Consider the following 13969-nt stretch of genomic DNA (forward strand, 5'->3'; position numbering starts at 1 on the left):
GTCCAAGCTGGCTCGCCGGGGAACGCACGGTCGCGATGATCCGCATCATGGACATGCTCTGCGCGCGCGCTCCCATAGTGTATGATTTATGGGAGAGACATCGTTGGAGCCAACACGGCATAGGCGTCCGTATGCTGGGACGAGCATCTTGTGATGATCTCTACATAGTAGTCTGTTCCGTGACCGAACGCGCAATCCTCTAACTGAGGCGGAAAATGCTGTGACTTCGAGCTGTCAACCGACATAGCGCGCGAGAGGTTTCGACGAGGGGCTTTGTGAGCGCCAGATTGCCCCGGAGCCAACACTGTATGGTGCTCGTGCGTCAGCTTGCACGTAGATCTCTCGAAATGCCATCAAGCTGCTCTTCCTCATCATCGAGCGCTGGGCAAAACTCTCAAGTTGCAACCAGCGCATGTAGTGTCTTGTGAAATGCCATCAAGCTGTCTTTAGCCGTGTATGTAGCGTGGCAATGAAAGCGCTGGCATAGACTCAGAAGCGGGCAGAAGCACGTCCTCCGTCTCAACGCTGGTGATCGCCTTGGTACATCTTTTGTTGATTCCAGTTGTGCTCAATAGATTCATTCGAGCGTTTGATGAGTCTGTTCTTCCGAAGGCGGTTCACTTGCAGACCTCGTGCTTAGTGGAATGATCAACTACACTGCACCTTGTTTCGGTCGCCGTGAGCACACTCAAGCCACGAGCGCCGACCGGCCGACTCGGACCAATGCGTTGACAATTACTGCGTGAGCCACGGTCAGAATCTTGCGACGGCAAGCGTATGGGAGCCGTGATCGTCGGTTTGAACACCGGAGAATACCGGAGCGCTTGTCTGAAAGTGTGGTCGTGTCGAGCAATTGTTGATCGAGCATCGTGTGGCCGTCTCTGACCAGGTGCGGGCCGTAGTAGCGACTTCTGGGCCTTTGCAACGCGTCTTTCGCGATGCCTGCAAGAACACAAGAGGAAGACCACCGCAGACACGCTCGACGCTGCAGAAAGTCGAAAACAAGCGAGTGGGTTGGCGGAAGAGCAACCTGTTGTTCATTTACCAGATGTTGTGGGCACAAAGATGTTGAAGTATGTGCTGCAGCTTTTGTTGATCGAAATGTGCCGCCATGGAGATGATGAAATCATAGTTGAAAGCAAACAACTCGGGGAAGACTGCAAGGGCCGTGCAATCTCTCTGCAAACAGTCGTGTACCATAGGATGTAGTGGCCAGAATAGACGGTGCGTGATACACTACCGCATGCAAAATTAATAGCACATCAGCATGCCACCTGTCTTGTCGCGTACCTGAGGGAGTTGAGAGTCCGATTGAAGTGTAGATGAAGGAGAGCTTATTGCTGGTGTTTGCTAGCGAAACTTCGTGTATGCGGCGAGTTGAACTGAGGTCGCGCAAAAACCTGGTTGTAGGTAGCGCATTGTGTTCGTACCGCGCGCGAAAGTCGCGTACAAGAAATTTCATACGAGTTAAAGCTGTAAATGACACTGTACGTCCTGTGGTTGTGGAGCGCATACTTGGCTAGTCAGGAACAAGCTATGGCTGTCGAGAAGCCTAGCCCTGAGTTGTCCCCAACCTTAATTTCGTCTGCGGGCTCAGTGTCTTACCAGCAAAGGCTTGCGCATCAAAGTCCCAGCCTATACGTCCGCAAGAACTTCCGTCGGCGCTCAGTTCAGCGTCGAGCCGCGAAGTCGAGAGACCTATCTGTGTGAAAATGTGTGATGGTAGGCAAGGCAAATGTCTTTGAACACCTGGAGAGACTGTCGCTGATTTTCAGACTCAAGCTCAGGCCCAAGTTAGGGAGTCAGATGATTCGGGAGGGGTCATTGAACGCTTTATGAAACTCTAGCGCGCTGAGCTTGCCCAACTTGGGTCCGAATGAGAAACTCTGAGACTGAATTCGATCTCCAAATATCGTTCTACGCTCTACTGAAGCGCTCTTTGACGAATACGCGGTCGTTCCCAACGAGCGCAATGGACCTGGTCGCGAGGTCGACTAGCTGGAATTCTCAGGTGAGTGCGACGGTTGTCGAATGAATTGGCGCGCAGTTTGCTCCCGGACTGGTAAATGTTCGAGGAAGCCCTGCACCATGCGACAATGTCAAGAGAGAAACACCATTGTGTTCGCTGGGCGAGAATGCGCGGAACACAGATCATGTCAAAGAGAGCGGTCTCCAAACGATAGTACTGCATCAACAATCTGTTAGTCGCTTCTTCCGCAAATGGAGATGAGATTCCCTTAAGATCCCGGAAAAGACAGCGGCGGCGGTCACTTGCCCGCTCTCCGATCATCGCTCGGGGTTCAAGGGCACGTCCATAGCAAGAGAGCGTCGTCTAAGAATGTCCTCGCAAAAGTCCCTGGATGTCCCTTTCTGTAAATATATGCAAGGTATACAAGTACGCTCGCAGGACTGCACAGCTCGCTTTTGTCGTGCTGCACTTCTCAGCAGCATCCCATATCAGACACAGACGTCTCTGCCTTAACTTCACCATCATGCGTTCACCAAACCAGCAACTTCTTGTGGCGCAGAACAGCCTGAAGATGCGGCCAGGGATGTAAGAAAGTGAAGAATCCACTGGGTCATAAATCTCATAAAGGTCGCCGGGAATTATCGAATTGGCCGCGAACCTTCTGACCGCGAGGAAAGCGTCAAGAAGGCCGTAGCTGTAGCGGAGGACTGCAGGCCAGCTGGCGGATATCACTGGGTTACAGCACTTTGATCACGCGTCAACAAACACTTGATCGTGCTATCACTGTCGTCCTAAGACTGAAGAGGCTTGTGCCGACCAAGCGATAAGATCTGACGGCGAGCTGCGCCCGAAGAAGTCGCACTACATAGCTCGTTGCAAGAGAGAGCGTTGTCTTCCTCCTGGCGCAACATTTCACCATGTTCAATCCGTCTGGACGTCTGTCGCTTCACAACCATCACAGTCTAATGGTTTCTATATCATAACAAGCATCCACCTGCGCGACGGGAAGTTCATTTCGTTGTCGCGAGGAGCACAAGATGGAAGCGCTGCATACACGGGACACTGCTGATCTAGAAACAGTTCGTCAACCATTTGCGTGTGCGAATGCGAATGCCGGCAACCTTGGTGAGGGTGTTTATATCATTCTTGTGCAGAATTTTGTGTATCAATCAACCAGATGTGTTCTTCTTGTGCTGCTGGATGACTAGCTAGCTGGCTAGGGTAAGGAAGACTTACTGTACACAATGCCATGATTGAGCGACGAGACTGACTGCACCAGCGACGCTTCCTGGCACTTGTCAGTGGCTTCTGGTACAGGCCTAGACGTCGAGGACGTCAGTGGCCGAGCAGACTGTAGCTGAAACGCTGTTGTCGTGCTGTACAATCCGACCTACTGCCAGCAAACAGTCAGAACGCAGCGGTTGTCGTCAAGCTCAGTGCATAAGCAACAAATGTCGAGCAATGAAGACTTCATGCCATACAGCCACGGTGCTATGAGGCACACAAAATGTCAGGGACACAGAAACCGTCACCGGGTGCGTGCAACGGACAACTTGCACTGGGAGCAGAGGCTTCCGTCGGGTCAAGTAGTTCTGCGAGGTTTGAGAACGCTGGCTGTGCAGACGTCGGTGCAGATGGGCATTGCTTGTGGATCTGGCTCTGCTGCAATGCACTGTCATGTGCGTGACGCAGGTATGGTATTTCTTGCTCGATTTCCGAACGGGAGGGAGCGCAAGCAGGGGCGGTGGCGGCATGGCTCGAAGACTGCGCAGCATCAAAGTCGAAAGATGTGATGGAGGAAGAGACGGGGAGGAAAATTCTGCAAGTGGAACGGTAGTTACAATTCGTTCCTTCGCGCGGAAGGCACGCGTGCCTGGTGTTGTTGCCCGTGGAAGGCACGCGTCCAGTATCGTGCCTTCCCTACCTCAAAAGCATCATCCAATACCTTCGGCTACTGCACCCAAAGGTGAACCAACGGCATCTTTCAGTGATCTCGATCATTGGCAAATGAAAGGACGGCCCAGCAATTAACATAGCAACAGCACAAAGCAACATTTTCGAGTCGCCCTTCAGTCCCTAATACAGGTTCTGCAGCTACTGCCCTCAGTCTCGAGATCCACTCAGCACATGTGACAGCCCTAGTATCCGCCCGCAGTAACACCACCGAGTGCTGCAACGTTGCGGTGCAGCTCATGAGCGATGCCCAGCTTCCCCAAGAAGTACTCCTCCTTCTCAGTCATCATATAGTTCCGAGCCGTGCGCCATGACCTCCAATCACCGGCATTGACCTCCTTGTAGACCTTCTCCTCGGCTGGGTCCAGCAGTATCGGATCGATCTGAGCCTCAGGGACCGGATGCACAAAGAACGGAATCGAGTATCGCGATGGCAACATCGCCTCGGATCCATCCTCGGGAGTGAACGCTTCCGGAGCCACGACCCGGTGCATAGTGCTCTTAACGCGGCCGTTGAGCAGTCTATGCAACAGATCCCCGATGTTGATCAGAATAGTGCCATCTTTTGGAGTTGCTGGAATGAATTTGCCCGTGTGAAAAGGGTCAATCTCCAGACCGCCAATAGAATCTTGAAAAAGCAGCGTGCAGAGACTGTAGTCGCAATGAGGCCGAATTCTTCCGTCTTTGCCAGCTCCATCTTTTGCCGCAGAAGCTGCGATGACAGATGCAGGCACCGGGGGATAATGCAGGATTCGGAGCTGAGGGTCACTGTCGCCAGTGATGGGCTTGAAGTATCCTTCGCCGCCAGGAAGTTCCAGTGCGAGTGCAAGGCACGCCAGAACCTCTTCCGACAGCTTGAAGGCTTCTTGGTAGAAACTATCAAGGACAGCCTCAAAGTCGCGGATTCCTGGGTTGTATGCGGCAAGCTCTTCGGGCGTCGGACACAATTCGTTCTTGTAACGTCGATGCTCGTATGCTTCTTTGTAATCCTTCTTCATAGCCTTGCCCTTGTGGTCGAACCCGATATCCTTGCCCTGAGCACTGTAGCCTTGGTTCTCAGTGGGGTCTCGAAGCGCATAGCGTTGTTTGAAATCCAGGGGAAGGTCGAAGAAGTCTTTAGCCTGTGTCGGGCGTTAGTGAAGACGTGAACGAGGTGTGAGGAGACGCACGAGAGTGAAGATCTCATTGATTCTTGCCTGGCTGATGCCTGTGTCCTTCAGGTACAGAAACCCAATGTCACGAAAGGCAGCATAGACTTGCTGAGCAACCTCTTGACGTACTGCTGCCTGTCCGGTCAAGAATGGCTCGAAAGAGATGACAGGAATTTCAGGCTTCGCCATGATGGGCTTTGATGCTCTTTGCGTCTGGTGTACTTAATGTGTTATGGCCCGGTATGTATTGGTGTATCAAGGAGGAGGGAAATGGCGATAAGCTGGCGGTCGGCGAAAGATAGACCTTAGGGTCTCTTACCATGTAGTCACGGAGCAAACGAACAGTCAATTGGCGCTCGTTCGTGGGTCGCTCTGTCAACCCGGGGTCGAGGTCAAGGACCAACAGTGGACAGTGGGCACATACATAGATGCGTGGACACACACTCACCTACGCTGGGGTGTTGTGGACCCAGAGGTGTGTAGTTCAGATTAAGATAGTGCAGGCATATCGAGTCCAGAATATGTACTACCATGGACACGCCGTGGAGTCTTCTCCACACGAACGGCGATGGTTAGTAGTATGCCGCATCTTTCGTGTAGGCAAGCAGCGCACGCTAGGCCAGAACACGGCAAATAAGCACCTCTGAATCAGTGGGGGTACAGACTTCGCGCTTCTCCGAGTTTTCCCACGGCGCTGGCCAGACTAGTGGAATTGGAGGTGATCGACCGCACGCGTATCTTCCAGGGCAAATGATCGCTCTCATCGTTTCATCATCCGAAGGAGGAAAGAGAGCACCAAGACAGGCTTGTTCCGAATCGTGAACGATATGTGTGTCGCCTACGGATCATCAAGGGTAGATGCGACTGACCTTCAATCGAAGTCCTGCGTGGCTTGGCAAGGCTGAGTCAGGCAACCAATTGATCTCTCGCTATACCTAAGCCATCCTCACAGCACGGCGCCGAGGCTGAGGTTCCGTGGCCCTTTGCCCTCGCCCTTGGGCTGTTCTAATGACCACGCGACAGCGTGGAGGTCAGTGACCCGGCACTATGTTCGATTTCTGTCATGCGAATCACTACTGACAATCACTGAAGTCTGCTTGAGATGTCGGCATCGACGGCGCAAATGCGATGGCAAAACGCCGGCTTGCAGCCGATGCGAGTCTCTGGACGCAGATTGTGACTATAGCAGTCGCTTCCGCAATGCACACCCTCGCTCTAAGCGAAAATCGTTCTCTGGAACTCCGGTGAAAGGTCGACAGAATCAGAAACCTAGCCGGGATGGATCACAAGGTGATTCACTGCGATTGTCTGCTCCTGCAGCAGAACTGCCAATCACCGCAAGCACCACGCTGCAGCACACCGCGAATCCTCGCTTATTGCATGGCATCTTCGCCTCAGTCTACTCGGAGATCCTGCCAGCAGTCATTCCAAAGACTATCAAGCAAGAGACTGCTTTAGCATACTGTTAGACACCTCCCTACCGCCATTCCAGCCAGTACTGACAGATCACTAGGGTTTGAAAAGCCATGCGTCTTTCTAACAGCCTGCCAAGGTGAACAAAATCCATACTGGAGGTTTTCGCGCATGGCTTTGAGCTCGCCTCTTCTATTGCTCACCATCATATCGAATGCTGGCGAGTGGATGTATCTCGAAGGACTTCTCCAGGCCGATGATGTCGCAAAGCAGCATCGAACTGCGCTGCAAGCCCTCCAGAAGGCGATTGGTCTTGCACACCAACCAAGCTCGCGCACATCTGACCTGTCTGGGACGAGTCCAAAAGCCCTCGACGTCGGATTGGACACACTGGGTGCTGTTCTAATGCAGGTCACCAACTCGTACTTCCTAGGATGGGGGCCAGTGCAGTATCATCTAGACGCAGCCAGTCATTTGATCCAGGAACTCGGAATCTCATCCTTCAAGGGTGACGATTTCATGTCTTCGTTCCTACTTCAACGATTTATCCTGCTCGACGTCTGGAGCGCCATGTTGCAGAATCATCGACCCCTTCTACCGAGTGGGCACTGGGCCCTGCAGCCTGAAGCAATGCTGGACTCTCGAGACCCGTCGTTCCGCGAGATGACGGGCTGTCCGCATCCTGTGATATGTATTCTGTCGCGTATATGTCACCTGGTAGCCGATCTAGGCAAGGAAGACACCTCGGATATTCTACGTGTTGCCTTCATCGCTGAGAACGATCTGCGCTTATACGGATCAACGACAGGTATACATGAAAAGGTTCAAGAACAGGACGCACAATCCGACTATGAGATATTGGCCCGTTGTTGGTACTGGTGTGCTCATCTCCTCATACAACGAAGGATCTATGCAGATCCATGGTCGTCTCGCCGGGTTTCCGAGACTGTCTATACGCTCACAGCACTAGTCGAATCTATCTCAAGCTCATCGAAGCTCTATCAGAAGGTAGAGACCTTTCTATGCGTGCTTGCTGTGGAAGCCGAAGATGAAGTGGTCGTACAATGGATACTGAAGAAAAACAAGGCTCTGGCAAAGCGAACTCCTAGCAGAACAAGAGACGATATTGTTGGTGCAATGACTGCTCGGATCCGCGGGAAGCCAGGCTAACCAAACCTTGGACTCAACTGGAGAGTTACTGGTGGCAATCAGTATGTGTCTGAGTAAGGGGATATGAGTGACGACGCGTGTCAAGAGAGTGCTATTTGTGTAGATAATGTGACTGTATGTCATTGAGATGGCAACACCATAGCCGAGGCCGGCACAACAGGAGCTGCTGTCACCTATGCCATCTGTTTGGCAGGTGCCACCTGAATCTTCTCAGCTGGCTCATTGCCCGCGTTCCGATCTTCTCCATTGACACTCACGGAATCGAGGAATGGAGCATCTTTGGCTCCACTCTTCACGTCCTTCAAATCTGGGACATCAGAGTGCTTGACACCATAGAACTTCGCATCAACCTCTTCCAGCGTCAGACCTCGTGTCTCAACCCACCAATACCACACCATCCCAACGATTATGATATCAGCGGAGCCGAAAATCATGTATGTCTTCCAGCCAATGTTCCTTAGCGCAAATGGAGCACCCATCGTCGAGATGAGACCACAGATCTTGGTCGTAAGCGTGTAGAAGCCCATACCGGTTGCTCGAATCTGGTAAGACAAGATTTCGGTCGGATAGAGCACCGTAAGAGGATTCACGCCAAAGGAGTAGCAGCCTCTGACCAGGAAAATCATCGCCAGTGTAGCATAAATGCCAGACGTGTTGTCGGAGTTACCGTAAACAGCAGTGAGAGCGCCTAGTATGAAAAGGAAGATGGCAACGCCGCTGAGTCCGACACCGCACATCATTTTCCGTGGGAAGCAGTCGCTGTACCAGGAGGCCACAACGCTGATCGTCAAGCTCCATATGGTAAGGATGATGTTGATGATCAATTGCGTGCGAACATTGGTAACTCCGGCTTGGGACATCATCACTCCGAAGTAATAGGTGATGGTATTGTTTCCGCAGAGCATCACAATGACTGAGTAGCTTGCTGCAATCGAGATTCGTTTCCGATTGACGGCATGTTTCCAGGCCTGCCAAAAGGTCATCTGTTTGCCTTCGGACTTCTCCCAAGCAAGGGTGTCGGAGATTTCTCTGTACTGGACAACAGTGATCGGATCTTCGCGATTGCCTTTGCTGTTGACCATAGCGATGACCTGAAGAGCCTCTTCATGACGATCGCGGCTGATCAACCATCTAGCGACTCGGGAAGGAAAGGGACGACGATCATGGCCGCGATGCTGAACACGATCTGTAACAGGCTGGGTAGTCGCCAAGCCCATGATGAGGCCCAACCTTCGGACTGCGCACGATAAGCTATAGCCTTGAGAGGCGAATGGGAGACTTACTCCGACACATACTGCGTTGGCAAGGAGTGTACCAACGCCCCAACATGAGTAGTACAAGCCCATGGCAAATGCACGGTGCGACGGTTTGGCGCACTCAGCAACGTAAGTTGGACAGGCGACTGCCGCGATTGCCATGCCAAGTCCGATGATGAAGCGACCGGTGATGAACATAGCAATGTGGACTGCCGCAGCTTGGATGACTGCTCCGACAGTGCAGATTGTACCCGCAATGAACAGAGCTTCCCGTCGGCCTCTGAGATCAGTGAGCTGACCGGCGAACAATGATCCGATACAGCCACCAACGTAGGAGATGGCAGTATTCAATGCATATGTTGAGGTGTTCAGTGTGAAGTAAGATTGATAGCTGTCCATGACGTTCAAGCCGCCCATGAGAGAGCTATCGAAGCCGGTCATCTGCGCGTGGGTTAGTCCTGCCCAAATCGCTCGAATGTTGCGGCCATACCACTGAGTCGATGAAGCATGTACCGACGATCAGCACCGTCAAGGCGGTCTCGGAGCGAGGGACCAGTTTCGAGACATGATTGGCCTCGTACGAGCTGCTCATTGTGACTGGGGCTAAGGTTGTTGGCTACTGAGTAACAGGTGAATGTGAGTCTAGAAGATTGTCGTAGGGCGGACTGGTCGGTCAGAGGAGCATCCAGCACATATGAACATATTATACCCCAGATAGTGTTCATATTCGAGACGCAGCTACTCAGAACCGACCTTCGTTGATAGCAGAAGCACTGCATCCCCATCTTTGCCCCATCACCAGAAGCGCCGAGAAGAGATGTAGCCACATGGCAGATAAGGTCTGAAAGGTCCTCCGAGCCTATCGGTGTGTCTTTGTATCATTCTGTAGCTCATGGGCTCCGTAAGTGGAACTCTATCAGAAGATCCAAAGTGCTCGATCATAAAGATAGCGTCTAGCTTTGATGGTGCGTATTTCTCCCAGTGTGGTTAGCGTGACATTGCCATCCGAGGTGGCTTGGCGAAAAGTCCCCTATCATGACGGGAACAGCGGAAAGCCCATGCGACGTGGGCCTGCGAGTTCTTGATGCACGTCGACGGTTGCCGGATTCGGACTCGTAGATGGACGTCCAGATAGGTTGATTGGAAGCACTGTACAGCATAGATGTATCTAGGTGCGGCTCAACTGACCAACTCTCCCAGCACCAGACTCTGCACCAGACTCTCAGTGCCCAGTAGCTTCCACGAAGGTGCGGCCACCGCTGCTGCAGCAGCCTTGCTCTTTCTCCCACGCCTGTTCCCACTACTGACAACAGTGGCCTCGGAACTACTTTTCAGGACGACCTCGGCCGCCTCTAGCTTCTCCTCCTCAACATACACGATGTCTGCAGCTTGCCCACCATCCAAGCACTCCTTGGCCGCTTTGGCATCAACTATTGTCTCCACACTGACAGCGCCCATAGCGTGCATGAAGAACAGGTAGTTTCGCATCTTCGAGCCTTTGCCCATAATCACCATAACTTTCTTGCCTGCCAGGACCTGGTCACGCTGAGCCAGGATATCCTCCAGCTCAGCCTCACCAACAGCCATCGGCGGCAAGAGTCTCGACCGAACCGCGCCTTCGAGCTGTTCACACTCGCCCGCCGGTAGCAGCCATTTCCGCCAGTCGAGCAGCTTACCCTGGGCAAGGCACGCCTCAATCCATCTTCCGCTCAGACAGGGAAATCCGAGGGCGAGGGCTTGTAAATATTTCGGCTTGCGGGAGTGCTTGTCCGCTAGGAGTGCGGTGAAGCCAGCGCCAGCGAAGCTCGCGCGCAAGGTCGTGGAGTCCGGCTCAAAGAGTTCGGAGAAGGAGTCATTGACGATACCTGCCCCGTTCGTCTTTAGCATCTGTATCAGCTCCTTTCTGCGGACCTCATCATCGTAGGAGATCGCGAAGACGAGGCCAGCGAGGAGGCCTTCCGTTTTGGGCGCTGTGGCAGCAATGGGGATGTCGACTGCGAGGTTTTGCCGACGCTGTCTTGAGGCTGGCGAGGTGGGTGTCGAGGACAGTTCTCCTGCGGGCGTCGTGATTCCGGTGGTCGTGTAGTGAAAGTCTCGGTCCTTCATTTGGTTCCACATATTGCTGTCGAGGTAGATGTTGGCTATGGGCACTTCGCGGACGCTGTCGGTCGAGACGCCTGCGGGCAAGCTCTTCCGCTGCTTTGGCGCAATGACAACGCTAGAATAGCCATACTGGTCGGTCATCACATCAGAATCGGAGACCTGGCCTTTGAGCCCGCGCACTACGTATGTGACCTTCTGGACACCTTCCATATTGACCTTGACCTGATCACCGATCCGCAGCTCCAGGCGACGCACACCGTAGATGTCCACATCGTCGGGGTCAAATTCTGGCCACTGGACCGTGAACTTCTGTCCGTCATTGCTCTTGCCAAGACATCGAGCTGGAAAGTAGGCCCGCGACTTCCCGTTGAAGCAGGCAAAGACGGCGTTTGGCGCCACGATCTCGCCGGCAGGAGCGGTTCTGTAGGTGGCTGGTGTTGAGGTGCTTTCCACGCTTTGCTCTCGCTGCGGTACGACTGAACTCGACTTTGGTGTTTGCTGTGGTGTAGGAGGGGCTGCTTCACGCTCGACTGACACTTCTCTACCAGTCGCATGCATCTTTCGGGCGACCACTTGTGCAGCATTCGCCTTAGCCTTTTCCGTCAATTTCCTCGGTCTCGTCGATCTCTTCTCGGTAACGACCTCAGGTTTCTGAACACTCACTGGCCGGACCGGTGCTTGCGGTGATGGGGTGACCTGGACATCCCACGTTCCATCTCGCTGCAGAGTCTGTGGCGCAATCCGACGAGGCTGTACGGCTGGCTGCGACTTGAGCAGCTCGTCGCCATCGTCAGCATTCGAATCTGAACTTGGCATCATGGGTTTGACGGATGTTGACACAGTCTCTGGTATTTCCAAACTCGGTCCAGTGCCTCGGTAGCGCTTCCGTGGCCGAAGCGGTGAGTCATCTGAGGGTATCTGCATTTGTGAGCCCAGTAATGCTTCTGCAGCATTGAATTCTTGGGATTGAGTCATTCCAGTCCGAGATGGCGTCGTAAGCTCCTCGGTCTCATCGATTCGTTTCCGTTTTGTTCTGGGTGTTCGAGTGTCCGTCGCAGGAGGCTCTAGACCAGTGGGAGCAGTTTCAAAAGGTGTGGTACTTGCAGGTTGTTTCGACGCATTCGTATCCGACAGCTGTGCTTTTCTTCGAGCAGAGTCAGTCTCCGCTATCGTGCTTGGCTTCGACGCATGTTGATCGGCTTCCGTTATAACAGCTTCGACTGCTTCCTCCTCGATTTCTGGCTGATCTTCGACTTGATTGCCATCGAGCGACCGACGGTCTTCTTCGCCCTGCTTGTCATCAGCCTCCCCATTCTGGCTATCCGGTGGCGAGGGGACTGGTGGCTTGGACGAGTCAGGTATTCGACGAGTATGGCCCGACCCGTTCTGACCACTGCCCGTCTGAGACTGCGGAACAAAGTCAGGACACTGATCGAGCTTGACTTGACTGGCCGCTGGCTGATCGGCACGGGTTGTGAAGGCTGCGAGTTTTCAACCGCGACCGAGCCGCTACTGTTCGGAGCGGTAGGAGGGCGATGCTGACGCAGCGAAGGACTTGCCTGCACAACTTCTGCAACCTCATCTAACGGGCGCACAGGTCGCATTGTAGTCTGTGGGACTAGCGTGGCGACGTAATTCTCCTTGTCTTCGGGCTCGAGAGCCATACGCTGGCTGAATCGTTGCACAACAGCCTCATCGTCCTCTTGCTCGGTCTCCGCTTCGCTATCGCGGTCCTCAATAAGGTCCTCCTCAGCCTGAATCGGCGGCGAGGCAATCGGACTTGCTTGTGTCGATCGTAACCATCCCTCAACATCAGCCGCGGGCGGTGTATTTCCAGCACTTCGCCTCCGCTTCTTTTTCGAACCATTCAGAAAGCTCTCACCCGAGTCTGAATCACTGTCCTCCGCCGCCAACTCCTCCTGCTGTTTCTGAGCTCGGAATGCCTGAGAATGCCTCATCGAGACATACCTTGGCGCGGGGTCGGCAGATCGCGGGCGGACGGACGACGAAGGCAGCCTCTGCAGAGGCGAAGATCCCACAGGACGATGCTCGACGTTAATTTCTGGTGAAGGACGATCTGACCGCGGCTCAACCTGATCGAGCGGCGAGGTTTGCGCTTGTGTCGCCTCGAATGCCTGCGATATTCCCATGCCCACCGGTGTGTCCTGGCTCTTCGACCTTAGCTGTGGCCGCTTAGCCACGCTCGCACTCGAACCATCGTGTGGTCTCTTCCGTCCCGCCGTAGCTGGGGTCTGCAGAAATCTCTGCGACTCAGGAAATTGCGTATGTCGTTGCGTGCGTTGCGTGGGTGAATACGCCACCGGCTCCGAATCACCAGCGGGGTTCCAACTCGAGAAGTCGACTGCACCAGTATCGCCTGCCTGCCACGTTGCTTGCGTCTCAACTTTACTGCGACTGCGAGTGATGGCGTGGATGCCCTCCTGCGAGATCTCCTGCGTGGCGTCGGCCGCCACCTCGGGCGCGCTCATCCTTGCCAGCGGCTGAGGCACGCGAGCGACATCGAGGCTTTCCGGGACTGTCGAGGGCAGAGACTCGGACTGCTCTGCTCGAGCTGCCTCAGGCTTCAAAAGATCGCGTCGAAACGCGGTCGGAGATCTGATGGACCCCTGCTCTGACGGCTGGTCGATTGCGCAATTAGCGTCGGGTTGAGATTCCGGCTGCATGGGAAATCCTTACCTTTGGACCATGCAGTAATTGTCGCTTCATTCGGGCGACTTCATCGGTAGAAATACTGTCTGTACCGATGCGCTCCATCTCTCCTCCATCCCTACGCCGTGTGTGAGATACAGGACAAGAGAATCAACTGTACAGGAAGTGGAAGTGGATGGAGCGGGCGATCACTTTGTCGCGTCCGAAAAAGGCTAAATTGGTGGGGCAAAAATCACGAGATCACATGAACAAGGCAAATAGCCTGAGGCGAATGGTGATGAGGA

At 53.8% G+C, this 13969-nt stretch overlaps 4 protein-coding genes across 4 annotated transcripts; 1 reads left to right on the plus strand and 3 right to left on the minus strand.

The window, feature by feature from the left end:
* Window positions 1–4107: 4107 nt before the first annotated feature.
* Window positions 4108–5262, minus strand: AB675_5587 (1-aminocyclopropane-1-carboxylate oxidase; the record flags this gene model as incomplete). Its single annotated transcript, XM_018145810.1, has 2 exons — window positions 4108–5043; window positions 5092–5262. 2 exons carry the CDS (start codon window positions 5260–5262, stop codon window positions 4108–4110), a joined length of 1107 nt encoding a protein of 368 aa, XP_018002151.1.
* A 1395-nt stretch (window positions 5263–6657) lies between these two features.
* AB675_5588 (uncharacterized protein) lies at window positions 6658–7656 on the plus strand (the record flags this gene model as incomplete). Its single annotated transcript, XM_018145811.1, has 1 exon — window positions 6658–7656. One exon carries the CDS (start codon window positions 6658–6660, stop codon window positions 7654–7656), a length of 999 nt encoding a protein of 332 aa, XP_018001890.1.
* Window positions 7657–7829: 173 nt separating this feature from the next.
* On the minus strand, window positions 7830–9504 carry AB675_5589 (Lactose permease; the record flags this gene model as incomplete). Its single annotated transcript, XM_018145812.1, has 2 exons — window positions 7830–9353; window positions 9403–9504. 2 exons carry the CDS (start codon window positions 9502–9504, stop codon window positions 7830–7832), a joined length of 1626 nt encoding a protein of 541 aa, XP_018001993.1.
* A 587-nt stretch (window positions 9505–10091) lies between these two features.
* On the minus strand, window positions 10092–13790 carry AB675_5590 (uncharacterized protein; the record flags this gene model as incomplete). The annotated part of the gene is made up of 3 exons (XM_018145814.1): window positions 10092–12359; window positions 12407–13654; window positions 13713–13790. The coding sequence occupies 3 exons, from the start codon at window positions 13788–13790 to the stop codon at window positions 10092–10094; spliced, it is 3594 nt and encodes a 1197-aa protein (XP_018001795.1).
* Between the last annotated feature and the right edge of the window lie 179 nt (window positions 13791–13969).

The sequence above is a fragment of the Cyphellophora attinorum genome (assembly GCF_001299255.1).
Source record: "Cyphellophora attinorum strain CBS 131958 chromosome Unknown Contig8, whole genome shotgun sequence".
NCBI classification, from domain to species: domain Eukaryota; kingdom Fungi; phylum Ascomycota; class Eurotiomycetes; order Chaetothyriales; family Cyphellophoraceae; genus Cyphellophora; species Cyphellophora attinorum.